The following is a 24,905-nucleotide window of genomic DNA, read 5'->3' on the forward strand; positions in this document are numbered from 1 at the left end:
TGTTATTATATAGTTTTTCTGATATCTTTGTTTATCTTCGTTGTCTTGTAGCTCTCTGACTAGGTATATAATTTTTTTTTTTTTTAAATATGGAATGCTTAATGAGTTTGCATGCCATCCTTCACAGGGACCATGGTAATCTGTGTATCATTTCAGTTTAGTATATGTGCTACAGAAGCAAGCACAAAAAACTTTTTTGAATTCTTTGTCTAACAGTTTCTGGATCTGGATTTCTTTGGGCCATTTACTGGAGGTAGACTGCATTTGTTTTGTGGAGACATATTTCCTTGATTCTTTATAATCCTGAAGCTATGTTTTCATGTCTGTGCATGAAGAAGCAGTTACCTCTTCCATAAGGGGAGCCTTTTACCTGTGTGTTAGGGCACACTTAATCATGCAGTGACCATTGGTCTGCTGGTGTAGGGTGAGAAATGTGGCACGTGGTGGCACTGGGTCCAGGAAGTCATGATGTCTCTTTTTGGTTCAGGCCACCATCTTCGACTGCATTGACAACTGGGTAGTTTTTAGTGGGGACTGTGGAAGATCTGTACTGGCCGCAAGGGCTGTTTGGGTTCTAAGTAACACCTTCAGATTTGGTATCTAGGGACGTAGGCAGACAGTGATCATGGCCAGAGCCAATGGTGTGCACACACTCAGCTGTGGTGGGTAGCTGCAGTTGTCTATGCAACGGAGGAAACCTGCCTCAGACACAGTTATAGTAGTAAGTATCAGTGCAGGTCGCAAGGGGTAGAGCCAAATATGGACTCACCGGTAGCTGTAAAGGCCCTGGCTGGCAGTGTGGTCTCCTGTGGTTGCATACTCCTTCCAGGCACTCACAGTGTGAGAGGCCATGGATGGGGCTTGGGCTGGGGGAGAGGGTTTGTGGGCACATGGTATCAGACAGTGACAGAAGGCAGGGTCTGATCTGAGCCTACCAGTAGCTACAGGGTTTCTTGGCTTTTGGTACACTCACCAGTGGCTGCATATTTCTCTAGCCTTGTGCATTCATGCTGCAGTGGAGATCAGTGATGAGTGTTAGGCCAGTGGTATATAGCTAGAGAGACTACCTCTGAGTGTGGGAACAGCGCTGAGCGATGGGGAAGTGGCACTAGGCTGGTGTCTTATACTCACCTAGCTGTAAATGCTCAGGTTGGCTGCTTATGTGGCTCCTTGGCTCCCATGGGACTGCAGAGGGACTCAGGTGACTGGTGACACTTTTATAGCCACAGAGATCCTGCATGGCTGTAGGGCAGATCTGGTGGTGGCGGGGGAAAGTTTCAGGGAGAGACTAAGTTAGCTGGTTTCAGCTAACAGAAATATCTGTGGGGAGAAATCTGGCAAGGTCCACGGGAGTCCATAGTGGCTGTGCCAACATTTGGCTTTGTCAGTAGTAAAATATGCGGAGTTTGTGTGCAGAGTAGATCTCTGTGAACCATGATTGCTCTTGGTGCTTGTCTGCTATTAATAGGTTTTGCTTTTATTCTTTGTTCCTAGCCAGCTCGGTACATCTATGGGTTGCTGATCTAGGGGTGAAACCAAAGCTAGACTTCTGCACACTGCCCTGCAAGGCTGGGGGAGCTGGATGCTCACCACACTCTTCCTCTCCTAGCATGCGGAACTCTTTTTAGCTGGGAAGTTCCTTCTGAGCACTGTGAAGGGGTGTTAGTTTGGGAGATGGGATTATGCATGCAAAATGAAGTTGCCTTCCTTCTTGTGTGATGATTTCTCACTTTTCTTGTTGTTTAAACATTCTAAATGGACTCTAGATGTCTCCTGGAGTTGTTTGTGGACTGCTGTCCAGTTATTGATCTTTGTGGATCACAGGGAAGCTGGGTTTTTTCACCAAATGATGAGCAGTTTTTTTCTTTCAGTACTTAAATATGTCTTTCCATTATCCCTTGGCTGTCATTCTTTTTGATAAGATGTTTGCCATATTTCTTATCCCTTTGTCCCCTGTATGTACTGTATGGCTACTTAAAAATATTTCCTCTAGTGAAGATTCCCCACAATTTAATTTTGATGTGTCTTATGTAATCTTGTTTTATTCTGTCCCCTAGCCAAGGCCTTATATATTATGAAATGCTACGTAATCTACCAACCTATGCCCATACTTGGCATTGCCTCTGACAACCACCAATGTCTGTCAATTGAAGAAGGATTTATCTCTCTGGAGTTTAGTTCTTAAGATTCTTTGGCTTTTACCCCTCTCTGATAACTTTTAAAATCTTTCCTTTCAGAAGTATAACCAGTTATACCAGAATCATTTATTAAATTAACCACTCCTTTTCCTCAAAAATTAAAGGATCTCTTTTGTCACAGCTTTAAGTTCTGTATATACCTGGATTTATTTCTGCACTCTATTTTCTAGTCCTATATTACATGCTATCTATATTGTTTTTAGTATCTTTGTGTTAAATTTTAGTACTTTAATGCTCCAGTCCTTGTTTACTAGTTTTATTCAGAATGTTTTGGGACTCCTCACATATAACTGTCTAGGATTATACATTCATACTGTCACTTTGGGAATTAAAATGTGTTCACCATCCTCAGAGTGTTTTCACAATTATGGGCCTCATGTAGAAGTGGAGAAATGGCTTCCTCTTTAGCTTTGTGCCATACTTCCTTACCTTGGTCAGAAAGCATTTCTGCTTAGATGGTGAGTCTTAAAATCACTTGACCTGCTTTATCCATTCTTTACCTTACCACCATTATTAGCCAGTGTGTCCTTGACACATTATTCAGCAGAGCTGAACCTTGAACAGATTTCATGGTATCCTCTTTTTCTTTGTATCCTCTTCTACAGCTGTAATATTCTCTCTAATTTTCTGTTTACTTTTAAAGCAAGACCTTCCAGACACTAATGTGATGAGACAGGGAAACAGAGTGTTGTATACATTAGCAATTTTAAAAAGTCCTCTCTTTCACATGGAAAAAGGGAATGTGGTTGCTTCTCAGTAGAAGAAATCATTAAAGAAGGCATATGCTCAGAGTGGTTAAATTAATAGTATTGATGATACATAGTATTGGTGAGGATATGGAACACCCAGTCTCATACATTGATAGATTTCATAAATTGATGATGGAAGCGTAACTTAATACACTTGTTTTGGAAAATTGTATGGCATTGTCTACCAACCATCTATACACATGTATTCTGTGTGTTCATAAGTTTGCTACAAAATTTATGCCCATCAAAATACGTACAATCATGTTTATGGCAATTTTATTTATGATAGCCTTAAAATGGAAACAGTAGTGTGTCCTTAAATAGTAAAATGGATAGTAAATTACAGTATGTTAATACAATCTGATGCTACCCAACAATGCAAAAAAAGTACTAATACACATAATAACTGATACAGCTTTGATTAAAGGAAATCAAACATCAAAAATGATACTATTTATATGAATTTCAAAAACATGTCCACTCTTGGGGAGTAATAGTTAAACCCTTTGAGCTGGGAATGTTTTTTAACCGGAAGGGAGCATCAGGGAGCCATTTCCATTTTGGAAATTTCCTATATTTTCATGATGGTTAGAATTACACAGGTGTATGTATTTGTACATACATTTGTAAAATTTCATCAAGGTGTAACTTAATTTTCATACATCTTACAGTATATAATTGTATGTCCATATAGAAGTAAAAATTTAAGAGTGTTTAAAAATTACTGTCATACATTTTCTCTGATACCCTACACCCACCAAAGGAAACTTCAAACAGTATTGCCTACAAGTATGCTATATGGAATCAGTATAAATTTGCCTAACAGTTTAGAAAGACTTTATTGATAGACCTACAAGGCTTTTATTTTTTAACTCCATATATGAAACTTATTTAGGTGGTTTTCCATATCCTTTGAATTTCCATAATTTTCTGCAATAACATTTATACCTTTCTTGAATTTATTCCTAGATAATTGTAGTTGTGAACAGGCTGCTCATCCATTTATATTTCTTACATATTGCTAATATCTAAAAGTTGTTTTGTACATTTATCTTTTGTCACCTGTCTTGTCAATTTTTTTCCATTGTAAATCTTTTTGAGTCATTTTAGTAGAGACTGTTAAGTATTTTTTTTAACCGTTGGAAAGGGAGAATTTTCTTTATTACTATTTTACTCATTTTTGTGTTAATTAAATCTTAAAACATCCTTGCCTTGTTCCTTTTTGAGTTGAAATGTCTTGAGCATTTCAACAAATATATCTTAATCTTTGTCTTTACCTTGTTTGTATATTAATTTCATCTAACTAGTTTTTCTAGGAGTTGTTGACTAAGCTTGGCTGCATAATTTTTCGGATACCATTTTGAAATCTAGTAATATGATCACTTAATTTCTCTCCTTTGCTTCATAAATTGAATTATTTGGTTTCCTAATACGGACTCATTCTTGCATTCCAGACAAAAAATCATTTGGTTATATATGGTGTGTATTCTTTTTATGCAGTACTAATGAAATAGGTTTTTTTGATACTTAGAAAATTTCTATCTATGTATAAAGCATAATTAGTTTAGCTTTTGTGTTATTTTCACAGTGTGGCTTGAAGATCGGTATCTATATTTGCATAGTAATTATTTGACTTACCATATTTATATTCTGGTCTAAACAAATTTTTGAATCCTAGTTACTCATATTTTAATTACCTTTAAAAATAAAGGAATCTTTAGTTTTATTTGGCTACACAGAAATGATTAAGTAGACGCACAGAGATAAAAATCATAAACTTTTAAAAAATTTTATTTGCTGTAATATCAATTATTTTAAAGTTTTCATTTTTATATATTTTTTTTTCTACAGTCCGTGGTGGATGACTGGATTGAATCATATAAACAAGACAGGGACATCGCACTTCTGGATTTAATCAACTTTTTTATCCAGTGTTCAGGATGTCGAGGTACATAATGTTGGGATAAATAATTACACTGAGTCCGTCAGTCCAACAGTGTTAAATTTACTTCATCTTTCCTTAGTTATGTATAATCCATCCTATAACTAAGACCTGATCTTTTTCTCATAACAAAAATTATTCTTATTTAAGGATATTTCATCTTGTTTTTGTTCAGTTTTGCTATGAAATAACAGAGTTCTAAAAATTTATGAAAATTGGAAGGAAGTCTAAAATTTGTTTCAATTTGTGAACTGACTTTTTAGATCACAAGCTTTTATAATTAATATTTACTGCTCTTATTTGTACTTATGCTCCACATTAGGAATTTTGCTAGTTGCTAGCATTCATTACTTTATATCCTTGTCAATATTTTGGTCCTCAGTGTATAGATGAAGTACTTGAAGCTTAATAATTTGCTTTAAGTAACATAAGTACCAGAATTAGGTTTCTTAAGTTTATCATTCATTGGAAATCTGTAGACAGTTTTTTAAAATAAAATGTAATTTTATTTTTATCATGTTGATAGATATTTTTCTTCTCGGGAATAGATAAATCTTAACAGTTTATAATGTGTTACATGGGGGAAATCAGTTGGTAAATTAGCATTCTTTGCTTTTCAGCACAGAAAGTACAGTGATCTTAATAAGATCACTAATACAGTTGATATCTTGAAGGCTTTTTTGTTTGTCACTCACAGTATTGACACAAGTAGTTTATCAAATATTTACAGAACACCTATCCTGTACTAAGCACTCTTCCAGAGTATACTCAAGACAGTCTCTGCAGTATTAAGAGCGTGTGTAATTTTCAAAGGAGGCTTTATTACAAGGAGCAGAGAGGGAAATATACCAATAATGCCCTCTTAATAATAACACTGGTTACAGTTTAATGACAGTATGTGTTTGGCTTTGTGTTTTACAAGAATTTGCTCATTTAATACATTAGTTAATAGTCAGATCAGGCAGTTATGATTTTTATAGATTACGAAACTGAGATTAAAGGGGTGATGTAAGTTTTTGGACATCATACAGTTAGTTTAAGTGCCAGACTCAAGATTCAGAGTCAGGCTTGTCTCAATCTGGTATCTGTGTCTCTAAGACAAGACACTATGGTAATAACAAAGAGGGACTTCTGAGTTAGCCCAGGCTTTGTATTTCTGTGTATGTGTTAAATGTTGGAATATTTGTAAGAAAGTACATCTCGGAGAAAGAAACTCCATGGTGAGGCTGAGGCCAAGAAAAAGAAAGTTAAAGGGGATGAGAAAGGTCCACATTAACACGTTATGTATAACTGCCTTAAGACAAGAAAACAGGGTATACTCTTGGGCATAAATAGAGGTTGAACCTTAATCTGAGAGCATTGAGATTGGTGAAGAGTGGCAGAAGATTATGCTATTTGGAGGAAGGTGACTTTGTTAATTTTGTAGTTTTCAAGGCAATAACTGAGTGATAAACTGAGTTTAAGTGTCTGATGTAATCTGTGTTAAGTGTTCTGTTTGATTCGGATTTGATTTTAAATCAATTGGCAGTCTTTAAATTTTTTCCTTTTTTAAAAAATTTTTTTCCTTTTTTAATTCATTCCCAGTTTTCAAAAGACCTAAAAGCTTTAGAATATATGAAACAAAAAGTCTTACCACTTCCTGCCTTCCCATCTATCTCCATAGAGTTAACTGCATTTAACTACTTTGTATATTCAGTTATCTGTCTGTTGGCATTATTTATCTAATTTCTGTATGTTTAAGTAGGAGTATATATTCTTTCCTTCTCCACCACTCTTACACAAAAGATACTTATGTATAAGGAGCTTTTTTAATACAGCATCATAGCATTCTTTTGTGTGTATGTACAATAATTTAATTTAACTGGTCTTCTGTTAAAACCCATTGCATTATTTGTAGTCTTTTTTGCTATTACAAACAGTACTGTAATGAATTAATTTGTGTATACCTTATTTGCTTTTTGTGGAAGAATGTAGAAAAATGTGTTTATAAAATTATATCAGATATTGCCTAACTTCTATACGAATTGTACCCATTTTTACTCCCATTAGTAATACATGAGGATGTTTCTTCTTAGTTTTTTCAGCAATGTTTTTATCAAATTTTGGGATCAACCTTATGAAAGATGTAAAAATGATGTGCCAATGTGATTTTTTTTAATTGAGGTGAAATTCACTTAACACACATTAGCCTATTTATTTATTTATTATAAATAACCATTTAAAATTGTACAGTTCAGCAGCTTTTACCATGTTCACAATATTGAATGTTGAGCAACAGCTTCTCTCTAATAACAAAACGTTTCATCAGTCCAGGAGTGTACCTCATATTTATTAAGTTACTCATTCCCATTGGCCTCTCCTCCTTCAGCCCTTGGCAAATTCTAATCTCCTTTCTGTTCCTATAGATCTGCCTGTTTTGGCCGTTCTATATAAAAGTAGTTCTACAACATCTGACCTTCTGTGTCTGATTTCTTTTACTTAACCATAATGTCTTCAAGGTTTATCAAGGTAGTGCCATGTATCTATAATTCATTCCTTTTTTTTTTTTAAGATATTATTTATTTATTTGACAGACAGAGATCACAAGTAGGCAGAGAGGCAGGCAAATAGAGAGAGAGGTGGAAGCAGGATCCCTGCTGAGCAGAGAGCCTGATTCGGGGCTCGATCCCAGCACCCTGGGATCATGACCTGAGCCGAAGGCAAAGGCTTTAACCCACTGAGCCACCCAGGCGCCCCTATAATTCATTCCTTTTAATGGCTGAATTGTTATAGATCACAAATTTTTAAAATTTATTCATCTGTTGGTGGACATTTGGATTATTTCCATGACTATAAACATTTATGAACAAATTCTATTTGAGTACTTTTTTCTTGATTTTGGGGGTTAAATGCATACGAGTGGAATTGCTGGATCCTGTGGTAATTCTATTTGCCTTTTTTAGGGACCCATCAAATTGTTTTCCACACCAGCTGTAACATTTTATATTCCTGTAAAAAATGTTAAAAGGATTCTTATTTCTTCACCTCCTGTCCATATTGTTTACCACATTGGCTGCCCCAGTTTATATGCCCACCAACCATGCTCTAGGGTTCCCTTTTCTCCACATCCTTGCCAGCACTTGCTGTTTTCCAATTGTTTTAAGTGTCCCTAGTGGGTTTGGAGTGGTATCTCGTTGTGGCTTTGATTTTTGTTTCCTTAATTTTCAGTGATCTTGAACAGATTTTCATGTGTCTATTGATTGGCCTTCTGTATATCTTCTTTTAAGAAATGTGTATTCAGTCACTTCTCAGCCTTATGGCTAAGATCAAGTGAAGAAATGTGTATTCGGGGCGCCTGGGTGGCTCAGTGGTTTAAGCCGCTGCCTTCGGCTCAGGTCATGATCTCAGGGTCCTGGGATCGAGTCCTGCATCGGGCTCTCTGCTCGGCAGGGAGCCTGCTTCCCTCTCACTCTCTCTGCCTGCCTCTCTGTCTACTTGTATCTCTCTCTGTCAAATGAATAAATAAAATCTTTAAAAAAAAAAAAAAAGAAATGTGTATTCAAGTCCTCTGTTCATTTCTAAATTCATTTCTCTTTTATTGTGCATTGTTAAGAGTTCTGTATATATTCTGACTACTAAGCCCTTATCAGATATATAACTTGGAACTACTTTCTTCCCATTTTGTAGCTCGTCTTTTCACTTTCTTAAAGATATCCTTTTGTGCTCAAATTTTAATTTAGTCCATTTCATCTTATTTTTAAAATTTTTGCTCATGCTTTTAGATTCATAAATCTAAGAATCCATTACTAAATAAAAGGGCATGAAGATTTATCCATACTTCTTTTTCAAATAAAGACAGTCCCCAATTTACTATGGTTCAGCTTGTTATTTTTTAAAAATCTATTTTTAAAGATTTATTTATTTATTTTAGAGAGAGGTGGCAGAGAGGGGCAAAGAGAGAGGGATAGACAGTCTTATGCAGGCTCAGCGCTGAGTATGGAGCCCAGCGTGGAGCTTGATCTCATGACACTGAGGTCACGACCCTAACTGAAACCCAAGAGTCCCATGCTTAACCGACTGTGCCACCCAGGTGCCCCTCAACTTGTGATTTTTTTTAACTCTATGGTGTTGCAAAAATAATATGCATTCAATAGAAACTGTACTTTGAATTTTGTATTTTGACCTTTTCTTGGGCTTAGAGATATGTGATAGGATGCTTTCTCCTGATCCTGGGCAGAAGCAGTGAGCCACACCTCCTAGTCAGTCAGGTAATAATGGTGGTAAACAACCAATACACTCACAACCATTCTTTACCTCTACAGTCATTCTGCTTTTCACTTTCAGTACAGCATTCAGTAAATTACATGAGGTATTCAACACTGTATTATAAAAATAAGCTTTGTATTAGAAAGTTTTACCTAACTGTAGGCTAATGAAGTGTTCTGAGCACACTTAAGGGAGGCTAGACTAAGCTATGATATTCAGTGGGTTGGATGTATTAAGTGCATTTTTGATTAATATTTTTAATTTATGTATGTTGGGCTTATCAGGTTGTAACCCCATCATAAGTGAAGGAAAATCTGTAGTTTTATAGTTACAGCTTTATATTTAGGTTGTTGATTGTGGTTAATTTTTGTATATGGATGATTTTAATTTGTATTTCTTTTATGAGTGAGACTTGAGAGTTATTTCTATTACTTTTTCTTTGAATTCTCTGTTTCTACCCCTTGCCAATTTTCCTTTCTAGTATCTTCTTGGTTTCTGAAGAGGCATTTGAAAAAAAGAATTTCAGAACATTTTGATAAAAGTCATAGAATGATATTAATATGACTAATGAAGAAAGAACACTGTCTTTCTCATCAGTGGAATATAATAAAAATCCAGAAATATACCCAAATACTAATGAAAATTTAGTAAGCGTATCTTAAAACATATGAAAGAAGAGAAAAGCAAATGACATCTACACTGAGATTCACCTATCAGATTGGTAAATTTAAAAATTACAACAGTACTCTGTTGGTTAAGCTGTTAGAAAATGGACATTGTTACATTGTTCCTTGGAATAAAAATTGATACATCTCTGATGGAAAGAGATTTGGCAATAGCTACCAAAACTACATTTGTGTTTATCCAGCCAGTCATCCTACTTCTGTAAATTTGCCATGAAGATACACCTCCAGAATTAAGAAAATAAAGGCACAGTGTTACTTAACATACTATTACTTGCTATGGCAAAATGCTGGAAACAACCTAAATACTCATATATGGGAGAGTGATAAAGTAAATTGTCATGGAGGTGTACAATGGAATTTTGTAAAATTCCACTGTAAAAAGGAATGAGGAAGATCTCAATGGACTAATGCAGGGAGATTTTCAGGATACATTTTTAAGGGGAAAATGCAAAGTGCAAGAGTGTCTACTACAGTATGCAGCTTTCTTGGGAAGAAAGGGGAAAAAGGAATACATATATGTACATATATTTGCTTCTCTAGAGCAAATGGAAACAGGAAAGACCAAACAGAACATTGACTGACTGCCTGCAGGGTGTTGTGCGTGTATGTAAATGAGGTGGAAAGTCTAGAGGGAATTGGGGTGAAAGGATGACACTTAATTTGAATATACGTTCTTTTAAATAGAAGTATAGTTGACATACAATTTTTTTTTAGAAGATTTTATTTATTTATTTGACAGACAGAGATCACAAGTAGGCAGAGAGGCAGGCAGAGAGAGAGGAGGAAGCAGGCTCCCTGCAGAGCAGAGAGTCTGATGTGGGGCTCCATCCCAGGACACTGAGATCATGACCTGAGCCGAAGGCAGAGGCTTTAACCCACTGAGCCACCCAGGCGCCCCAGTTGACATACAATATTAATTTCAGGTGTACAACATAATGGTTTCACATTTATATACACTATGAAATGTTCCTCATGATAAAAGTAGTTCTCTCTCACCTATACAACGTTATTACAGTATTATTGACTACATTTTCTATGCTGTATTTTTCATTGCTGTGACTTATTTATTTTATAACTAGAAGTTACACGTCTTAATCTCCTTCTCCTATTTCATCTAATTCCTCCCTCCACCCCTTTGGCAACCGTCAGTTCTCCATATTTGCAAGTCTGTTTCTGTTTTCTTTGTTCATTTGTTTTGTTTCTTACGTTCCACATATATGTGAAAGCATAGGGTATTTCTCGTCTGACTTGTTTCACGTAGCATTATACCCTCTAGGTCCAGCCATGTCATATGGATGTCCATCAGTTTGCCATGCCGATGGCAAGATTTCATTCTTTTTTATGGCTGAGTAATATAGTCTGTGGAGCATGTGCACATGTGTGTGTGTGTGTGTGTGTGTGTGTGTGTGTGTACACATATACCACACACACACACACATTCTTTACCCATTCATCTATTGATGGATGTTTTGGTTGCTCCTATATCTTGGCTATTGTAAATAATGCTGCAGTAAACATAGGTGTGCATATCTTTTCAAATTAGCATTTTCGTTTTCTTCAGGTAAATACCCAGAAGTGGAATTACTGGATCATAAGGTATTTCTATTACTAATCTTTTGAGGAACCTTCACACTTTTTTCCTTAGTGGCTCACCAGTTTATATTCTCACAGTGCAATAAGGCTTCCTTTTTCTCCACACTCTTGCCAATACTTGTTATTGCTTATCTTTTTGATATTGGCCATTCTGGCTGGTGTGAAGTGATACCTCATTGTAGTTCTGATTTGCATTTCCCTGGTGATTAGTGTTGAGCATCTTTTCATGTTTCTTATGTATTCATAGGAAAAATGTCTATTCATGTTCTTTGCCCATTTTTAAATCAGGTGATTTGTTGTTTGGGGATTAAATTTTATAAGTTCTTTATATATTTTGGACATTAATCCCTCATCAGATATATAATTGCAAATATTTTCTCCTATTTGTTACATTGCCTTTTTGTTTTATTGCTGGTTTGCTTCATTGTGCACAAGTTTTTAGTTTGATGTAGTCCCAGTTTTTTATTTTGCTTTTGTTGCCCTAACCCAAAGAGAGAGAACCCAAAAAGTACTGCTAAGACTGGTGTTCAGAGGTTTACTGCGTATGTTTTCTTTTAGGAGTTTTATGTTTTCAGGTCTTACATTTAGGTCTTTAATTCATTTTTACTTTATTTTTTATATGGTGAAAGAAAGTAGTCCAGCTTTTTCTCTCTCTCTCTCTCAACTAAGTAAATCTTTAAAAAATCTTTAAACAGAGAAAGTGGTCCAGTTTTATTCTTCGGCATGTAGCTGCCCAGTTTTGTCAACATGGTTTATTGAAGACTGTCTTTTCACCATTGTATATTCTTACTTCCTTTGTCATAGATTGATTGATCATATATGCATCAGTTTATTTCTGTACTCTTTGTTCTGTTCTGTCGATCTGTGTATCTGTTTTTGTGCCAGTACTGTACTGTTTTGGTTACTGTTGCTTTGCAGTATAGTTTGAAATCAGGATTTCTGATAACGTTTGCCTTTGTTCTTCTTTCTCAAGTTTGCTTTGGCTATTTGGAGTCATTTATGGTTCCATATGAATTTTAGGGTTATTCTAGTTCTGTAAAAAAAAAAAAAAAATGCTGTTTAAGACACATAAATCAATGGAACAGAATAGAGAGTGCAGAAATAGACCCTCAACTCTGTGGTCAACTAATCTTCGACAAAGCAGGAAAGAATGTCCAATGGAAAAAAGACAGCCTCTGAAGAGGTGCTGGGAAAATTGGACAACCACATGCAGAAAAATGAAATTGGACCACTTCCTTACACCACACACGAAAATAGACTCAAAATGGATGAAGGACCTCAGTGTGAGAAAGGAATCCATCAAAATCCTTGAGAAGAACACAGGCAGCAACCTCTTCGACCTCAGCCGCAGCAACATCCTCCTAGGAACATCTGCAAAGGCAAGGGAAGCAAGGGCAAAAATGAACTATTGGGACTTCCTCAAGATCAAAAGCTTTTGCACAGCAAAGGAAACGGTTAACAAAACCAAAAGACAACTGACAGAATGGGAGAAGATATTTGCAAACGATATATCAGATAAAGGGCTAGTGTCCAAAATCTATAAGGAACTTAGCAAACTCAACACCCAAAGAACAAACAATCCAATCAAGAAATGGGCAGAGGTCATGAACAGACATTTCTGCAAAGAAGACATCCAGATGGCTAAGAGACACATGAAAAAGTGCTCCACGTCACTCGGCATCAGGGAAATACAAATCAAAACCACAATGAGATATCACCTCACACCAGTCAGAATGGCTAAAATCAACAAGTCAGGAAATGACAGATGGTGGTGAGGATGCGGAGAAAGGGGAACCCTCCTCCACTGTTGGTGGAAATGCAAGCTGATGCAACCGCTCTGGAAAACAGCATGGAGGTTCCTCAAAATGTTGAAAATAGAACTACCCTATGACCCAGCAATTGCACTACTGGGTATTTACCCTAAAGATACAAACATAGTGATCCGAAGGGGCACATGCACCCGAATGTTTATGGCAGCAATGTCTACAATAGCCAAACTATGGAAAGAACCTAGGTGTCCATCAACAGATGAATGGATAAAGAAGAAGTGGTATATATACACAATGGAATACTATGCAGCCGTCAAAAGAAATGAAATCTTGCCATTTGCGACGAAGTGGATGGAACTAGAGCGTATCATGCTTAGTGAAATAAGTCAGTCGGAGAAAGACAACTATCATATGATCTCCCTGATATGAGGATGTGTAGATGCAACATGGGGGGTTAGGGGGATAGGAGAATAATAATTCAAACAAGATGGGATTGGGAGGGAGACAAACCATAAGTGACTCTAAATTTCACAAAAGAAACTGAGGGTTGCTGGGGGAGGGGGAGTTGGGAGAGAGGGAGGGGTGTTATGGACATTGGGGAGGGTATGTGGTATGGTGAGTATGTAAACCTGGTGATTCACAGACCTGTACCCCTGGGGATAAAAATACATTATATGTTTATAAAAAAATAAGAAATAAAAAATTTTTTAAAATGCTGTTTATATTTTGGTAGGGATTGTATTGACTCTGTGGATTGCTTTGGGTTGTATGGACATTTTAACAATGTTAAACCTTTGTATCTTTTCATTTGTTTGTGTTGTCTTCAGTTTCTTTTATCAGTGTCTTATTAGTTTTCAGGTTGTAGGTCTTTCACCTCCTTTGGTTAGATCTGTTCCTAAGTATTTTATCCTTTTTGCTGCAGTTATAAATTTCTCTTTCTGCTAGTTACTTATTAGTGTATACAAACATAACTGATTGTTTATATTAATTTTGTATCCTGCAGTATTACTGATTTTATTTATTCTAATAAGTTTCTTGATGGAGTCTTTTTCTATATATAGTTTCATGTCATCTGTAAATAATAACAGCTTAACTCCATCCTTCACAATTTGGATGCCTTTTCTTTCTTTTTGTTGTCTGATTGTTGTGGCTAGGACTTACAGTCTATGTTGAATAAAGGTACTGAGAGTGGACATCCTTGTGTTGTGCCTGATCTTGAAGGAAAAGCTTTCAGCTGTTTACCATTGTGATGTTAACTGATTTGTTCTATATGACCTTTATTATGTTGAGGAGTGTTTATTCTGTATTCTCTTCAGAGTTCTTTATCCTGAAAGGAGTTTGAATTTTGCCAAATCCTATTTCTGCATTTCTTGAGGGGATCATAAAGGTTTTTAACCTTTTATTTTGTTAATGTGGCTTACCACATTGATTGATTTGCAGATATTGAGCCATCACTTACATCCCTGGAATAAATTCCACTTGATTATAGTGAATGATCCTTTTAATACATTATTGAATTAGGTTTGCTAATATTTTGTTCAGGATTTTTACATGTATATCCATCAGGGATATTGGCATATAATTTTCTTTAGTGTCTTTGTCTGGTTTTGGTATATATGTAATGCTGGTCTTGGAGAATGAGCTTAGAAACATTTTTTTTCCTCCTGAATTTTTTGGAATAATTTGGGAAGGGTAGGTATTAACTCTTTTTAAAATGTATGGTGGAATTCATTTGTGAAGCTGTCTGATTCTGGCCTTTGGCTTTTGGGGAGTTTTTGATTACTGATTCAGTTTCATTGCTAGTAATTACTGATCCAGTTTCATTACTAGTAATTGGCCCAGGTTTTCTTTTTCATTCCCAAGTCATTCTTGGAAGATGGTGTGTTTTATCCATTGCTTTTAGGTAGTCCAGTTTGTTGGTATATAATGTTTTGAGGCAGTCTCTTACTTTTTGTATTTCTATGGTGTTAGTTGTAATTTCTTTCATTTCTGGTTTTTAAAAAGTCCTCTTTCTTTTGATGAATGTAGCTAAAAGTTTATCAATTTTCTTGATCTTTTCAAAGAACCAGATCTTAGTTTTACTGATCTTTTCTGTTATTTATTTTGTCTGTAATTAAGTTTTTTCCATTCTTGTTCTTAATTTTTCTTTTTATTAACTCTGTGCTTAAAATTGTTCTTTTTCTGTTTCCTCTAGGTGTGAGTTTAGATTATTTGAGCTTTTTTGTTGTTTGTTGCTTGAGGTAGGTTTGTGTTGCTATAAACTTCTCTAGTACCACTGGTTTTTCTTTTCCAAATATTTTGAACTGCTGTGTTTCTAATTTCATTTGTGTCTGGTTATTTTCTGATGTACTTTTTATTTATATGGCAGACAGAAATCACAAGCAGGCAGAGAGGCAGAGAGAGAGGAGGAACAAGCTCCCCACTGAGCAGAGAGCCCAATGCGGGGCTCGATCCCAGGACGCTGGAATCATGACCCGGGCTGAAGGCAGCGGCTTTAAACCACTGAGCCACCCAGGCGCCCCCTGATGTACTTTTTGATTTCTTTCTTGACCCATTGGTTGTTTGGTAGAATGTTTAGCCTGTAGGTGTTTGTGTTTTTTTCAAGTTTTTTTCATGTAATTGATTCTAAGTTTCATAGTGTTGTGATTGGAAAAGATGCTTGATAAGATTTCAGCCTTCTTAAATTTATTGGGACTTGTTTTGTTGCCTATCATGTAATCTGTTGGGTCCCCAATGTTGGGTCCCCCAATAATGGGTCTGTGATTAAAGGAGCGAGACTGATTAAAAGTGAAGGTTATTTCGCTCCAAGTATCGAGAATTAAACCAACCTGCTGGGGCCAGCTTCTTACAGAGAGCGCGACCCCTCCCTGCATCACAGACTGTTATAGAGCAAAGGCCATGTTGTTGGGCCTGGCCACACAGGTGGCGAATGAGATTGTAACACAAAGAGAAAGTTGCACAGTCATGCTAGATCACACATAAGTGACCAGTTGAATTACAATTTACCCTATAGTAGACATTTGAACTAGCCTATCACCTTGGTGAGAATTGGCACCCAAAAGGCGGGGCCACACTCCTTGGTAGCTAGGGAGACAGTATTCGTGCTTTACTGATTGGATGTCTCTACCTGACCCAACTCATCCCTGCATTTGGGCTGTTATCTCTACCTGGCCTGAACCACCCTTGTATTTGGGCTTTGTTACCTGAGACTGTTTTCCCGGACTTGCTTTTAAATAAGTTCCCCTGGGGGTGGGGAGACAGGGTCAATTTAAGTTTTACTGCATAAACAACAAAATGACTGTTCAAACGAGGTGGGGCCACTCTGGCTAAATAGGCCCTTACAAATCTGTCCTGGAGAATCTTTTATTTTACACTCAAAAACTGTATTCTGCTAAATTTTTGATGGAGTGTTCTGTATATATCTGTTAAGTCTGTCTCATCTATTATTGTGCTGTTCAGAGACAGAATTTCCTTATTGTGTTTCTGGTTGAATGATTTATCCAGTGATATAAGTGAGGTATTAAAGTCCTCTACTATTATTATTGTATCATTGTCAGTTTCTCCTTTTATGCCTCTAAATATTTACTTAATTTATCAAGGTACTCCCATGTTCAGTACATAGATATTTAAAATTGTTAAATTTTCTTGCTGGATTTATCCTTTTACCATTAGGTATTGTCTGTCTTTGTTGTTTTAGTCTTTGTTTTGAAGTCTGTTTTGTTTGATCTAAATATTGCTACCACAGCTTTTTGGGGGGGGGTCTTCTATTTGCGTAGAATATCTTTTTCTCTTTATTCACTTTCAGTGTGTAGGTGTTTTTAGGTCTGAAGTGAGTTTCTTGTAGTCAGCCTATAGATGGGTCTTTTTATAGTTTACATTTGCCCTTTTGATTAGATCATTTCAGTCCATTTATATTTAATGTGGTTATTGATATGTATGTACTTAATGTTGCTTTGTTAACTGTTTTCTGATTGTATTTCTTTTTTTTTCCAGATTTTTCTTCTCTTTTTTATTATTATGTTCTGTTAGTCATTATATAATACTTCATTAGTTTTTGATGTAGTGTTCCATGATTGTTTGCATATAACACCCAGTGCTCCGTGTAGTCCGTGCCCTCCTTTTTTTTAAGAGTTTATTTATTTGACAGCCAGAGAGGGAACACAAGCAGGAGGAGTGGAAGAAGGAGAAGCAGGCTTCCCACAGAGCAGGGAACCTGACGTGGGGCTCAATCCCAGGACCCTGGGATCATGACCCGAGCCGAGGACAGATGCTTATCGACTGAGCCACCCAAGCGCCCCACATGCTCTCCTTAATACCCATCATTGGGCTAACCCATCCTCCCACCTACCCCTCTGAAACTCTCAGTTTGTTTCTCAGAGTCCATAGTGTTTCATGGTTTGTCACCCCCTCTCATTTCCCCTGCTTCATTTTCCCCTTCCTTCCCCTAATGTTCTCCGTGCTACTCCTTATGTTCCACATATAGTGAAACCATATGATAATTGTTTTTCTCTGTGTGACTTATTTCACTTAACATAATCCCCTCCAGTTCCATCCGTGTCAGTGCAAATGGTGGGTATTCATCCTTTCTGATGGCTGAGTCATATTCCATTGTATATATGGACCATATCATCTTTATTCATTTGTCTAATGAAGCATCTTGGTTTCTTCCACAGTTTGGCTGTTGTGGACATTGCTGCTATGAATACTGGGGTGTATGTGCTCCTTCTTTTCATTACATCTGTATCTTTGGGGTAGATACCCCATAGTGCAATTTCTGGATCATAGGGTATCTCTGTTTTTAACTTTTTGAGGAAATACCCTGTTGTTTTCCAGAGTGGCTGTACTAACTTCCATTCCCACCAACGGTATAAGAGGGTTCCCCTTTTTCCACATCCTCTCTAACATTTGTTGTTTCCTGCCTTGTTGATTTTTGCCATTCTAACTAGTGTAAGGTGGTATCTCAGTGTGGTTTTGATTTGAATTTCTCTGATGGCTAATGACATTGAACACTTTTTCATGTGTCTCTTACCCATTTGTATGTCTTCTTTGGAGAAGTGTCTGCTCATGTCTTCTTCTCATTTTTTGACTTGATCATTTGTTTTTGGGTGTTGAATTTGAGAAGTTCTTTGTAGGTCTTGGTTACCAGCCCTTTGTAGTGTCATTTGCAAATATCTTCTCCCATTCCTTGGGTTGCCGCTTTGTTCTTCTGACTGTTTCTTTTGCTGTACAGAAACTTTTTATCTTAATATTAAGTCCCAAAAGTTCATTTTCGCTTTTGTTTCCCTTGCCTTTGGAGACCTGTCCTGAAAGAAGTGGCTGATGTCAAAGAGCCCATGTTCTCCTCTAGGATTTTGTAGTTCTGCTTTGTATCTGTCTTCTCCTACTCTCTTGCCTTTTGATTTGATGACTTTCTTAGCATTATGCTTTTTTCTTTCTCTTTATTTTTTATGTCTGTTGTAGGTTTGGTTTGTGGTTCTCATGAGGTTCATATATAACATCCTAACATCCTATGTATATAACTGTTTATTTTATGTTGATGGTTGCTTAAGTTTGAACACGTTCTAAAGCATTACGTTTTTACTCCCTTTCCATGTTTTATGTATATGATGTCATATTTTATTATCTTTGTATTTTGTATATTCCTTAATGAATTATTGTAGGTAAAATTGATTTTAGTATTTTTGTCTTTTAACCCTCATATTAGCTTGATAAGTGTTTAACTACTTCATTTACCATGTTTTTACTTGTACCAGTGAGATCTTTTCACAATTTTTTTCCCTCTAATGATAGTTTTTTTCTTTTCCAGTTAAAAAAGTTCTTCTAGAAGTTTAAAGCCCATTTAGTGATGAGAAACTCCTTTAAACTTTTATCTGGAAAACTCTTTATCTTTCTTTCAGTTTTGAATGATAATCTTGCCAGGTGGTATACTCTTGGTTGTAGATTTTTTTCTTTTCAGCACTTTGAGTATATCACACAACTTCTTTTGGCTTGCAAAGTTTTTTTTGTTTTTGTTTTTGTTTTTTTGAAAAATCAGTTTCTGGTCTTGTTGGCGTGTCCTTGTATGTAACTAATTGCTTTTCTCTTATTCCTTTTAGGATTTTCTTTAAATTTTGCATTTTAGTTATTTGTCTTGCTGTGGATCTCTTTAGGTTCATTGTGTATGGGCTTATCTTTTCTGTCTACCTAGATGTCTTATCTTTTCTGTCTACCTACATGTCTGTTTCCTTCTGCAGGTTAGGAGGTTTTCAGCCATTAAGTTTTCAAATAATCTTTTTGCCTTTTTCTGTTTTCTTTTGGGATTCTTATAATGTGAATGTTGGTACTCTTGATGTCTACCAGAATTCCCTTTAATTGACTCTCATTTTTTAATTTGGATGTCTTCCAGATCACTGATCCATTCTAAGTCTTCAAATCTGTTGTTGATAATCTCTAGTGTATTTTTCATTTCAGTTATTGTATTCGTTGGCTTTGATTGGTTCTTTTTTATATTTTCTCCCCTCGTTGAAGTGCTCACAGAGTTCATCCACTATTGTCTCAAGTCTGGTGAGAATCTTTATGATTGTTATTTTGAATTCCTTAACCAGGGAGATTGTTTATCACCATTTCATCTAATTGTTTTTCTGAGGTGTTGTCTTGTTTTTTCATTTTTATGTCTCTTCATTTTGTCTTATTCTGTGTGTTTGTTTCTATGTATTAGGTAGGTCAGGTACATTTCCTGGTCTTGAAAGTAGTGACCTTATGTAGCAGGCATTCTGTGGGGTTTATTAACTCAAATTTCCTGAGGTCACCAAAACTAGGAAATTCAGGGTTTACCCTACGTGGACTGTGTGCACCTTCCTGTCGTGACTGTGCTGCATATGCTGTGGTTGTGCTTTTTCGGTGTGGCTGGCCTCTAGCCCAACTGGCTGTAATGAGCATTTTTAGCGACTGTGGGCACACTAGTGGACAGGGATGTCCCTTGACTTGGTGGGCTTCGTGTTCTGGCTGCAGCTTCAGCAGTTGTTTTGTTGGGTGTGGTTAGCCCCCAGCCACAGCTGGCTGAGAGACTTAGCTGCAGCTTTTCTGCTAGTAGTGGCGGCGGCGGTGGTGGGGTGGCTCTTTACCCCCTCCCAGGGCAGGAGTTGCTTTGGAAGACGGCCAGTGCTGGCCAGGGCTGTCTGTCAAGTATGACAGGGCAGTAGCCACTTTGGGGAGATACTGGTTTCAACTGAGGTTGGCTGCTGGGTGTGACTGACTAAGAGCTGCTTTGCTGGATGCCAGCTGGTACCAGTCCACAAAGGATCACCAGGACATGACAATGGGTGCCAGCAAGACAGAACTGTCTTTTGTCATTTCATTGGTCTACCTAGGCTGAAGGAGAGCAAGAAAAATGGTGCCTGTCAGCACTTCCACTTCTGAAGAAGGCCCCTACAGATTCCTGCTGTTTTGGCACATGCCCTAAAATTAGTCAGTATGTCGTCTTTGTTAGGGCACCAGGGTGGCTCAGTGGGTTGAGCCTCTGTCTTCGGCTCGGGTCATGATCTCAGGGTGCCTGGGTTCAAGCCCTGCGGGCTCTCTGCCCAGCCAGGGGTCTGACCCCCCTCCCCCCGTCTCTTCTGCCTCTCTGCCTACTTGTGATCTCTGTCTTTCTGTCAAGTAAATAAATAAAATCTTAAAAAAAATAAGTCGTCTTTGCAATACAGGTGCTTTGCAAACTGCTGTCTCAGGGCCGGCTCTAAGAATGAGTGATACTGTGTACTATCCCATTAGAGCATTTTCTCCATTTCCTGTAGCACTCTTGCTCTTCTGCGGTTAAGCCCTGCTGATTTTCAAAGCCGGCACTAATGGGACCTTATCTTTCTTGTGTAGAGGACAGGGTGGTGATGGCGCCTGGTATGGGGCTTGATCCACTCACTCCTCAGGTAATATATCTGTTCCTGTGATATCTTTCTTGCTTATTGGGCAGTTCCACTATGTTTTTTGTTTGTTTGTTTGTTTTTTAAAGATTTTATTTATTTATTTGACAGAGAGAGATTACAAGTAGGCAGAGAGGCAGGCAGAGAGAGAGAGAGAGAGGGAAGCAGGCTCCCCCCTGAGCAGAGAGCCCGATGCGGGACTCGATCCCAGGACCCTGAGATCATGACCTGAGCCGAAGGCAGCGGCTTAACCCACTGAGCCACCCAGGTGCCCCATTTTGTTTGTTTTTTTGTTGTTGTTTGTTTCTGATTGGCTCTCTGCCCCTCCTACCCTTCCTAAGGTGACTTTTTCTTTATTTCTTTAGCTCTGGAAGAGCTGTTCAGGCTTCACGTTGTTTTCAGAGTGAGTTATAGTATATATAGTTGTAGCCTTGGTATGTATGTCTGTAGGATGAAGTTATCTCAGGGTCCTCATACTTTCGCATCTTCCCAAGCTCCCAAAATATACTTTGAAATAGTCCTGACTTATGGAATTACCTTAATGCTTCACATTTTCAGAAAAACTAAAAAACAAAGTTGTAAGAAAAATCCTAAATTGTTTGCAAATGAAATATATAAACCATTTACCATGTCATATCATAAATAACATACCCAAACTGAAGAGTGTAAAAGGTACTAATACTAAGTAAAGTAACTTTTGAGTTCAGTTGTTGGGCTTTAAAACTAGTAGGAGAATGCTTGAGGTAGAACACAGTATTTGCCTAGTTTCAGAATGTCTTCTTGCAAGATGTCTGTTATTTACAATAGGTAAAAGAGTAACCTTATAGTGTATAAATATAGATTCGACCATAATCAAATGATGAAAGCAAATATTTCCAGTTACTTACCTAGTTGATAGCATGTGCTTCCCAGAGTGCAGTTACAAGAACTCAACGTCATTCATTTCCATAGTTTTCTTGCCCAGAGTGCAGAGCGTAAATCTATCCATGGGGAAACATCAGGCAAGCTCAGATTGAGGTATATTCTTTAAAATAACTGTTCTGTACACCTTAAAAAGTTAGTTGTGAAGTACGACTTACTCATAAACTTTTCTAGATTAAAGACTGAAGAAACATGGCAACTCAATGCAGTGTGCAATAGTAGATTTTTTCTTTTGACACAACAGATATTTTTGAGACAGATACTGAAGTCAAATCAGTTCTGTGGATTGGAACATAATGTATTTTACATCAGTGTTAATTTCATGATTATGGGATGGTTCTGTAAGAAATTTTTTTTGTTGGGGGTATTATACACTGAAATATTAAAGAATAAAGGGATATGTGAGGAGTGAAAGGATGAATCAAATAAAAATATTTACATCTGGGAATTTAGAAATTCTCTGTATCCTTCTTACACCTTTGGTGTAAAGTCTGAAAGTAAAGGAAAAAAAAAAAGGAAGGGAAAAAGTTTTTTTTTTTTTTTTTTTTTTTTTTTTAAAGATTTTATTTATTTATTTGACAGAGAGAGAGATCACAAGTTGTCAGAGAGGCAGGCAGAGAGAGGAGGAAGCAGGCTCCCTGCGGAGCAGAGAACCCGATGCGGGGCTCGATCCCAGGACCCTGAGATCATGACCTGAGCCGAAGGCAGCGGCTCAATCCACTGAGCCACCCAGGCGCCCGGGAAAAAGTTTTTTAATCATAAAACCAACATTATGCTTCAGGGGAACTGATGGAGTCATTTTCACAACGTCAAATGAGGCAAAGTAGCCCACTCTCACAACTCTTTAATATTATTTTGGTGATACAAGTCAACACATTTAGACAAGGAAATGAAGTAAGTATGATAAATAATTCAAAATACTACTGAATGTTTAGAAAGTTAGGAGTTAATTATTTTACCAACAGTAAAATAATTACGTAAATTATTAGGCTTATAGAGTCAACATAGATAAATTAAAATGTTTAGTTTATGTAAGAATAGTCAGTTAATGGAATAAAAGACCTCCCCCACTTTCTTCTTGAGATTTTATTTATTTATTTGACATAGAGAGAGAGAGAATGCAAGAGAGTGAATACAAGCAGGGGGAGCCTGATGCAGGGCTCAATTCCAGGACCCCGGGATCATGACCTGAGCCAAAGGCAGACACTTAATGACTGAGCCACCCAGGCACCCCAAGACCTCACCCTTTTTAAGTTTTTATTTAAATTCCAGTTAATATGCAGCATAATACGAGTTTCTGGTGAATAATATAGTGACTCAATACTATATATAGTAACACCCAGTGCTTATCAGGTTAACTGTACTCCTTTAATCCTCATCACTTATTTCATGCACACACACCCCCCTCACTTCCCCTTTCATAATCATCAGTTCTATATAGTTAAGAGTCTGTTTTTTGGTTTACCCCCCCTCTCTCTTTTCTTTTACCCTTTGCTTGTTTGTTTCTTAAATTCCATGTATGAATGAAATTATGTGGTATTTGTCTTTCATTGACTGACTTGTTTTGGTTAGTATAATACTCTCTGGTTCCATTCCATGTTGTTGCAAATGGCAAGATTTCATTCCTGTTTATAGCTGAGTAATATTCCATTGTATATATAGTATCACATCATCTTTATCCATTTATCAGTTGATAGACACTTGGGCTGTTTCCATAATTTGGCTATTGTAGAAAATGGTGCTGTAAACAAATGGGTGCATATATCCCTTTAATTTGCATTTTTGTATTGTTTGGGTAAATACCTAATAGCGTAATTCCTGGATCCTAGGGTAGTTTTATTTTTAACTTTTTGAGGGCCCTCCGTCTGTTTTCCAGAGTGGCTACACCAGTTGCATTCCTACCAACAGTTCAAGAGGGTTCACCTTTCTCCACATCCTCGCCAATACCAGTTGTTTCTTTCTTTTTGTTTTTTTAAGATTTTATTTATTTATTTGACAGAGAGATTGAAAGAATGCACAAATAGAAAGAGCGACAGGCAGAGGAAGGGAAAAGCAGGCTCTCCGCTGAGCAGGGAGCATGATGCAGGACTTGATCCCAGGACCCTGGGATCATGACCTGAGCCGAAGGCAGCCACTTAACCCACTGAGCCAGCCAGACGCCCCTCTTGTTTTTTCTGTTGGTGGTTTTAGCCATTCTGACGTGTGAGGTGGTATCTCACTGTAGTTTTGATTTGTATTTCTCTGATAAGGAATGATGTTAAGAATCTTTTCATGTATCTTTTGGTCATCTGCATGTCTTTCTTTTGGAAGATGTCTATTGTCCGTTTTTTTAATTGGATTATTTGTTTTATTGGGGTGTTGAGTTTTATAAGTTCTGTATGTATTTTGGTTGCTAACTCTTTATCTGGTATGTCATTTGCAAATATCTTTCACCATTCCATAGTTGCCTTTTAGTCTGATTGTTTCCTTTTCTGTGCAGAAGCTTTTTATTTTGATGAAGTCCCAGTAGTTTATTTTTACTCTTGTTTCCCTTACCTTAGGAGACATACCTAGAAAGAAGTTGCTGTGGCTGATGTCAAAGAGGTTATTGCTTGTGTTCTCTAGGATTTTGATGGTTTCCTGTCTCACATTTAGGTCTTTCATCCAGTTTGAATTTATTTTTGTGTATAGTGTGAGAAAGTGGTCCAGTTTCACTCTTTTGCATGTTGCTGTCCAGTTTTCCTAAAACCATTTTTGAGAGAGATTGGGTTTTGGTTTGTTTGTTTGTTTGTTTGTTTGTTTCCATTGAATATTCCTTCCTGTTTTTTTGAAGATTAATTGACCATATAGTTGTGGGTTCATTTTTCTGGGTTTTCTATTCTATTTCGCTAATCTGTGTGTTTCTTTTTGTGCTTGAACCATACTGTT

At 37.0% G+C, this 24,905-nt stretch overlaps 1 protein-coding gene and 1 non-coding gene across 6 annotated transcripts in view; one reads left to right on the forward strand and one right to left on the reverse strand.

Moving 5' to 3' along the window:
- The window catches only part of STAG1 (stromal antigen 1), a 453,722-nt gene that overhangs the window by 206,269 nt on the left and 222,548 nt on the right, over positions 1-24,905 (forward strand). For all 5 annotated transcript variants that reach the window (XM_046002314.1, XM_046002311.1, XM_046002310.1 and 2 more), the window contains one exon: positions 4,799-4,895. In XM_046002314.1, the coding sequence (XP_045858270.1) occupies positions 4,799-4,895 (97 nt within the window). The remainder of the gene's footprint in view (positions 1-4,798; positions 4,896-24,905) is intronic.
- On the reverse strand, positions 84-185 carry LOC123941098. The gene has a single exon (XR_006818187.1). It is a non-coding gene; the product is annotated as a U6 spliceosomal RNA (small nuclear RNA).

The sequence above is a fragment of the Meles meles genome, chromosome 4 (assembly GCF_922984935.1).
Source record: "Meles meles chromosome 4, mMelMel3.1 paternal haplotype, whole genome shotgun sequence".
Classification (NCBI taxonomy): domain Eukaryota; kingdom Metazoa; phylum Chordata; class Mammalia; order Carnivora; family Mustelidae; genus Meles; species Meles meles.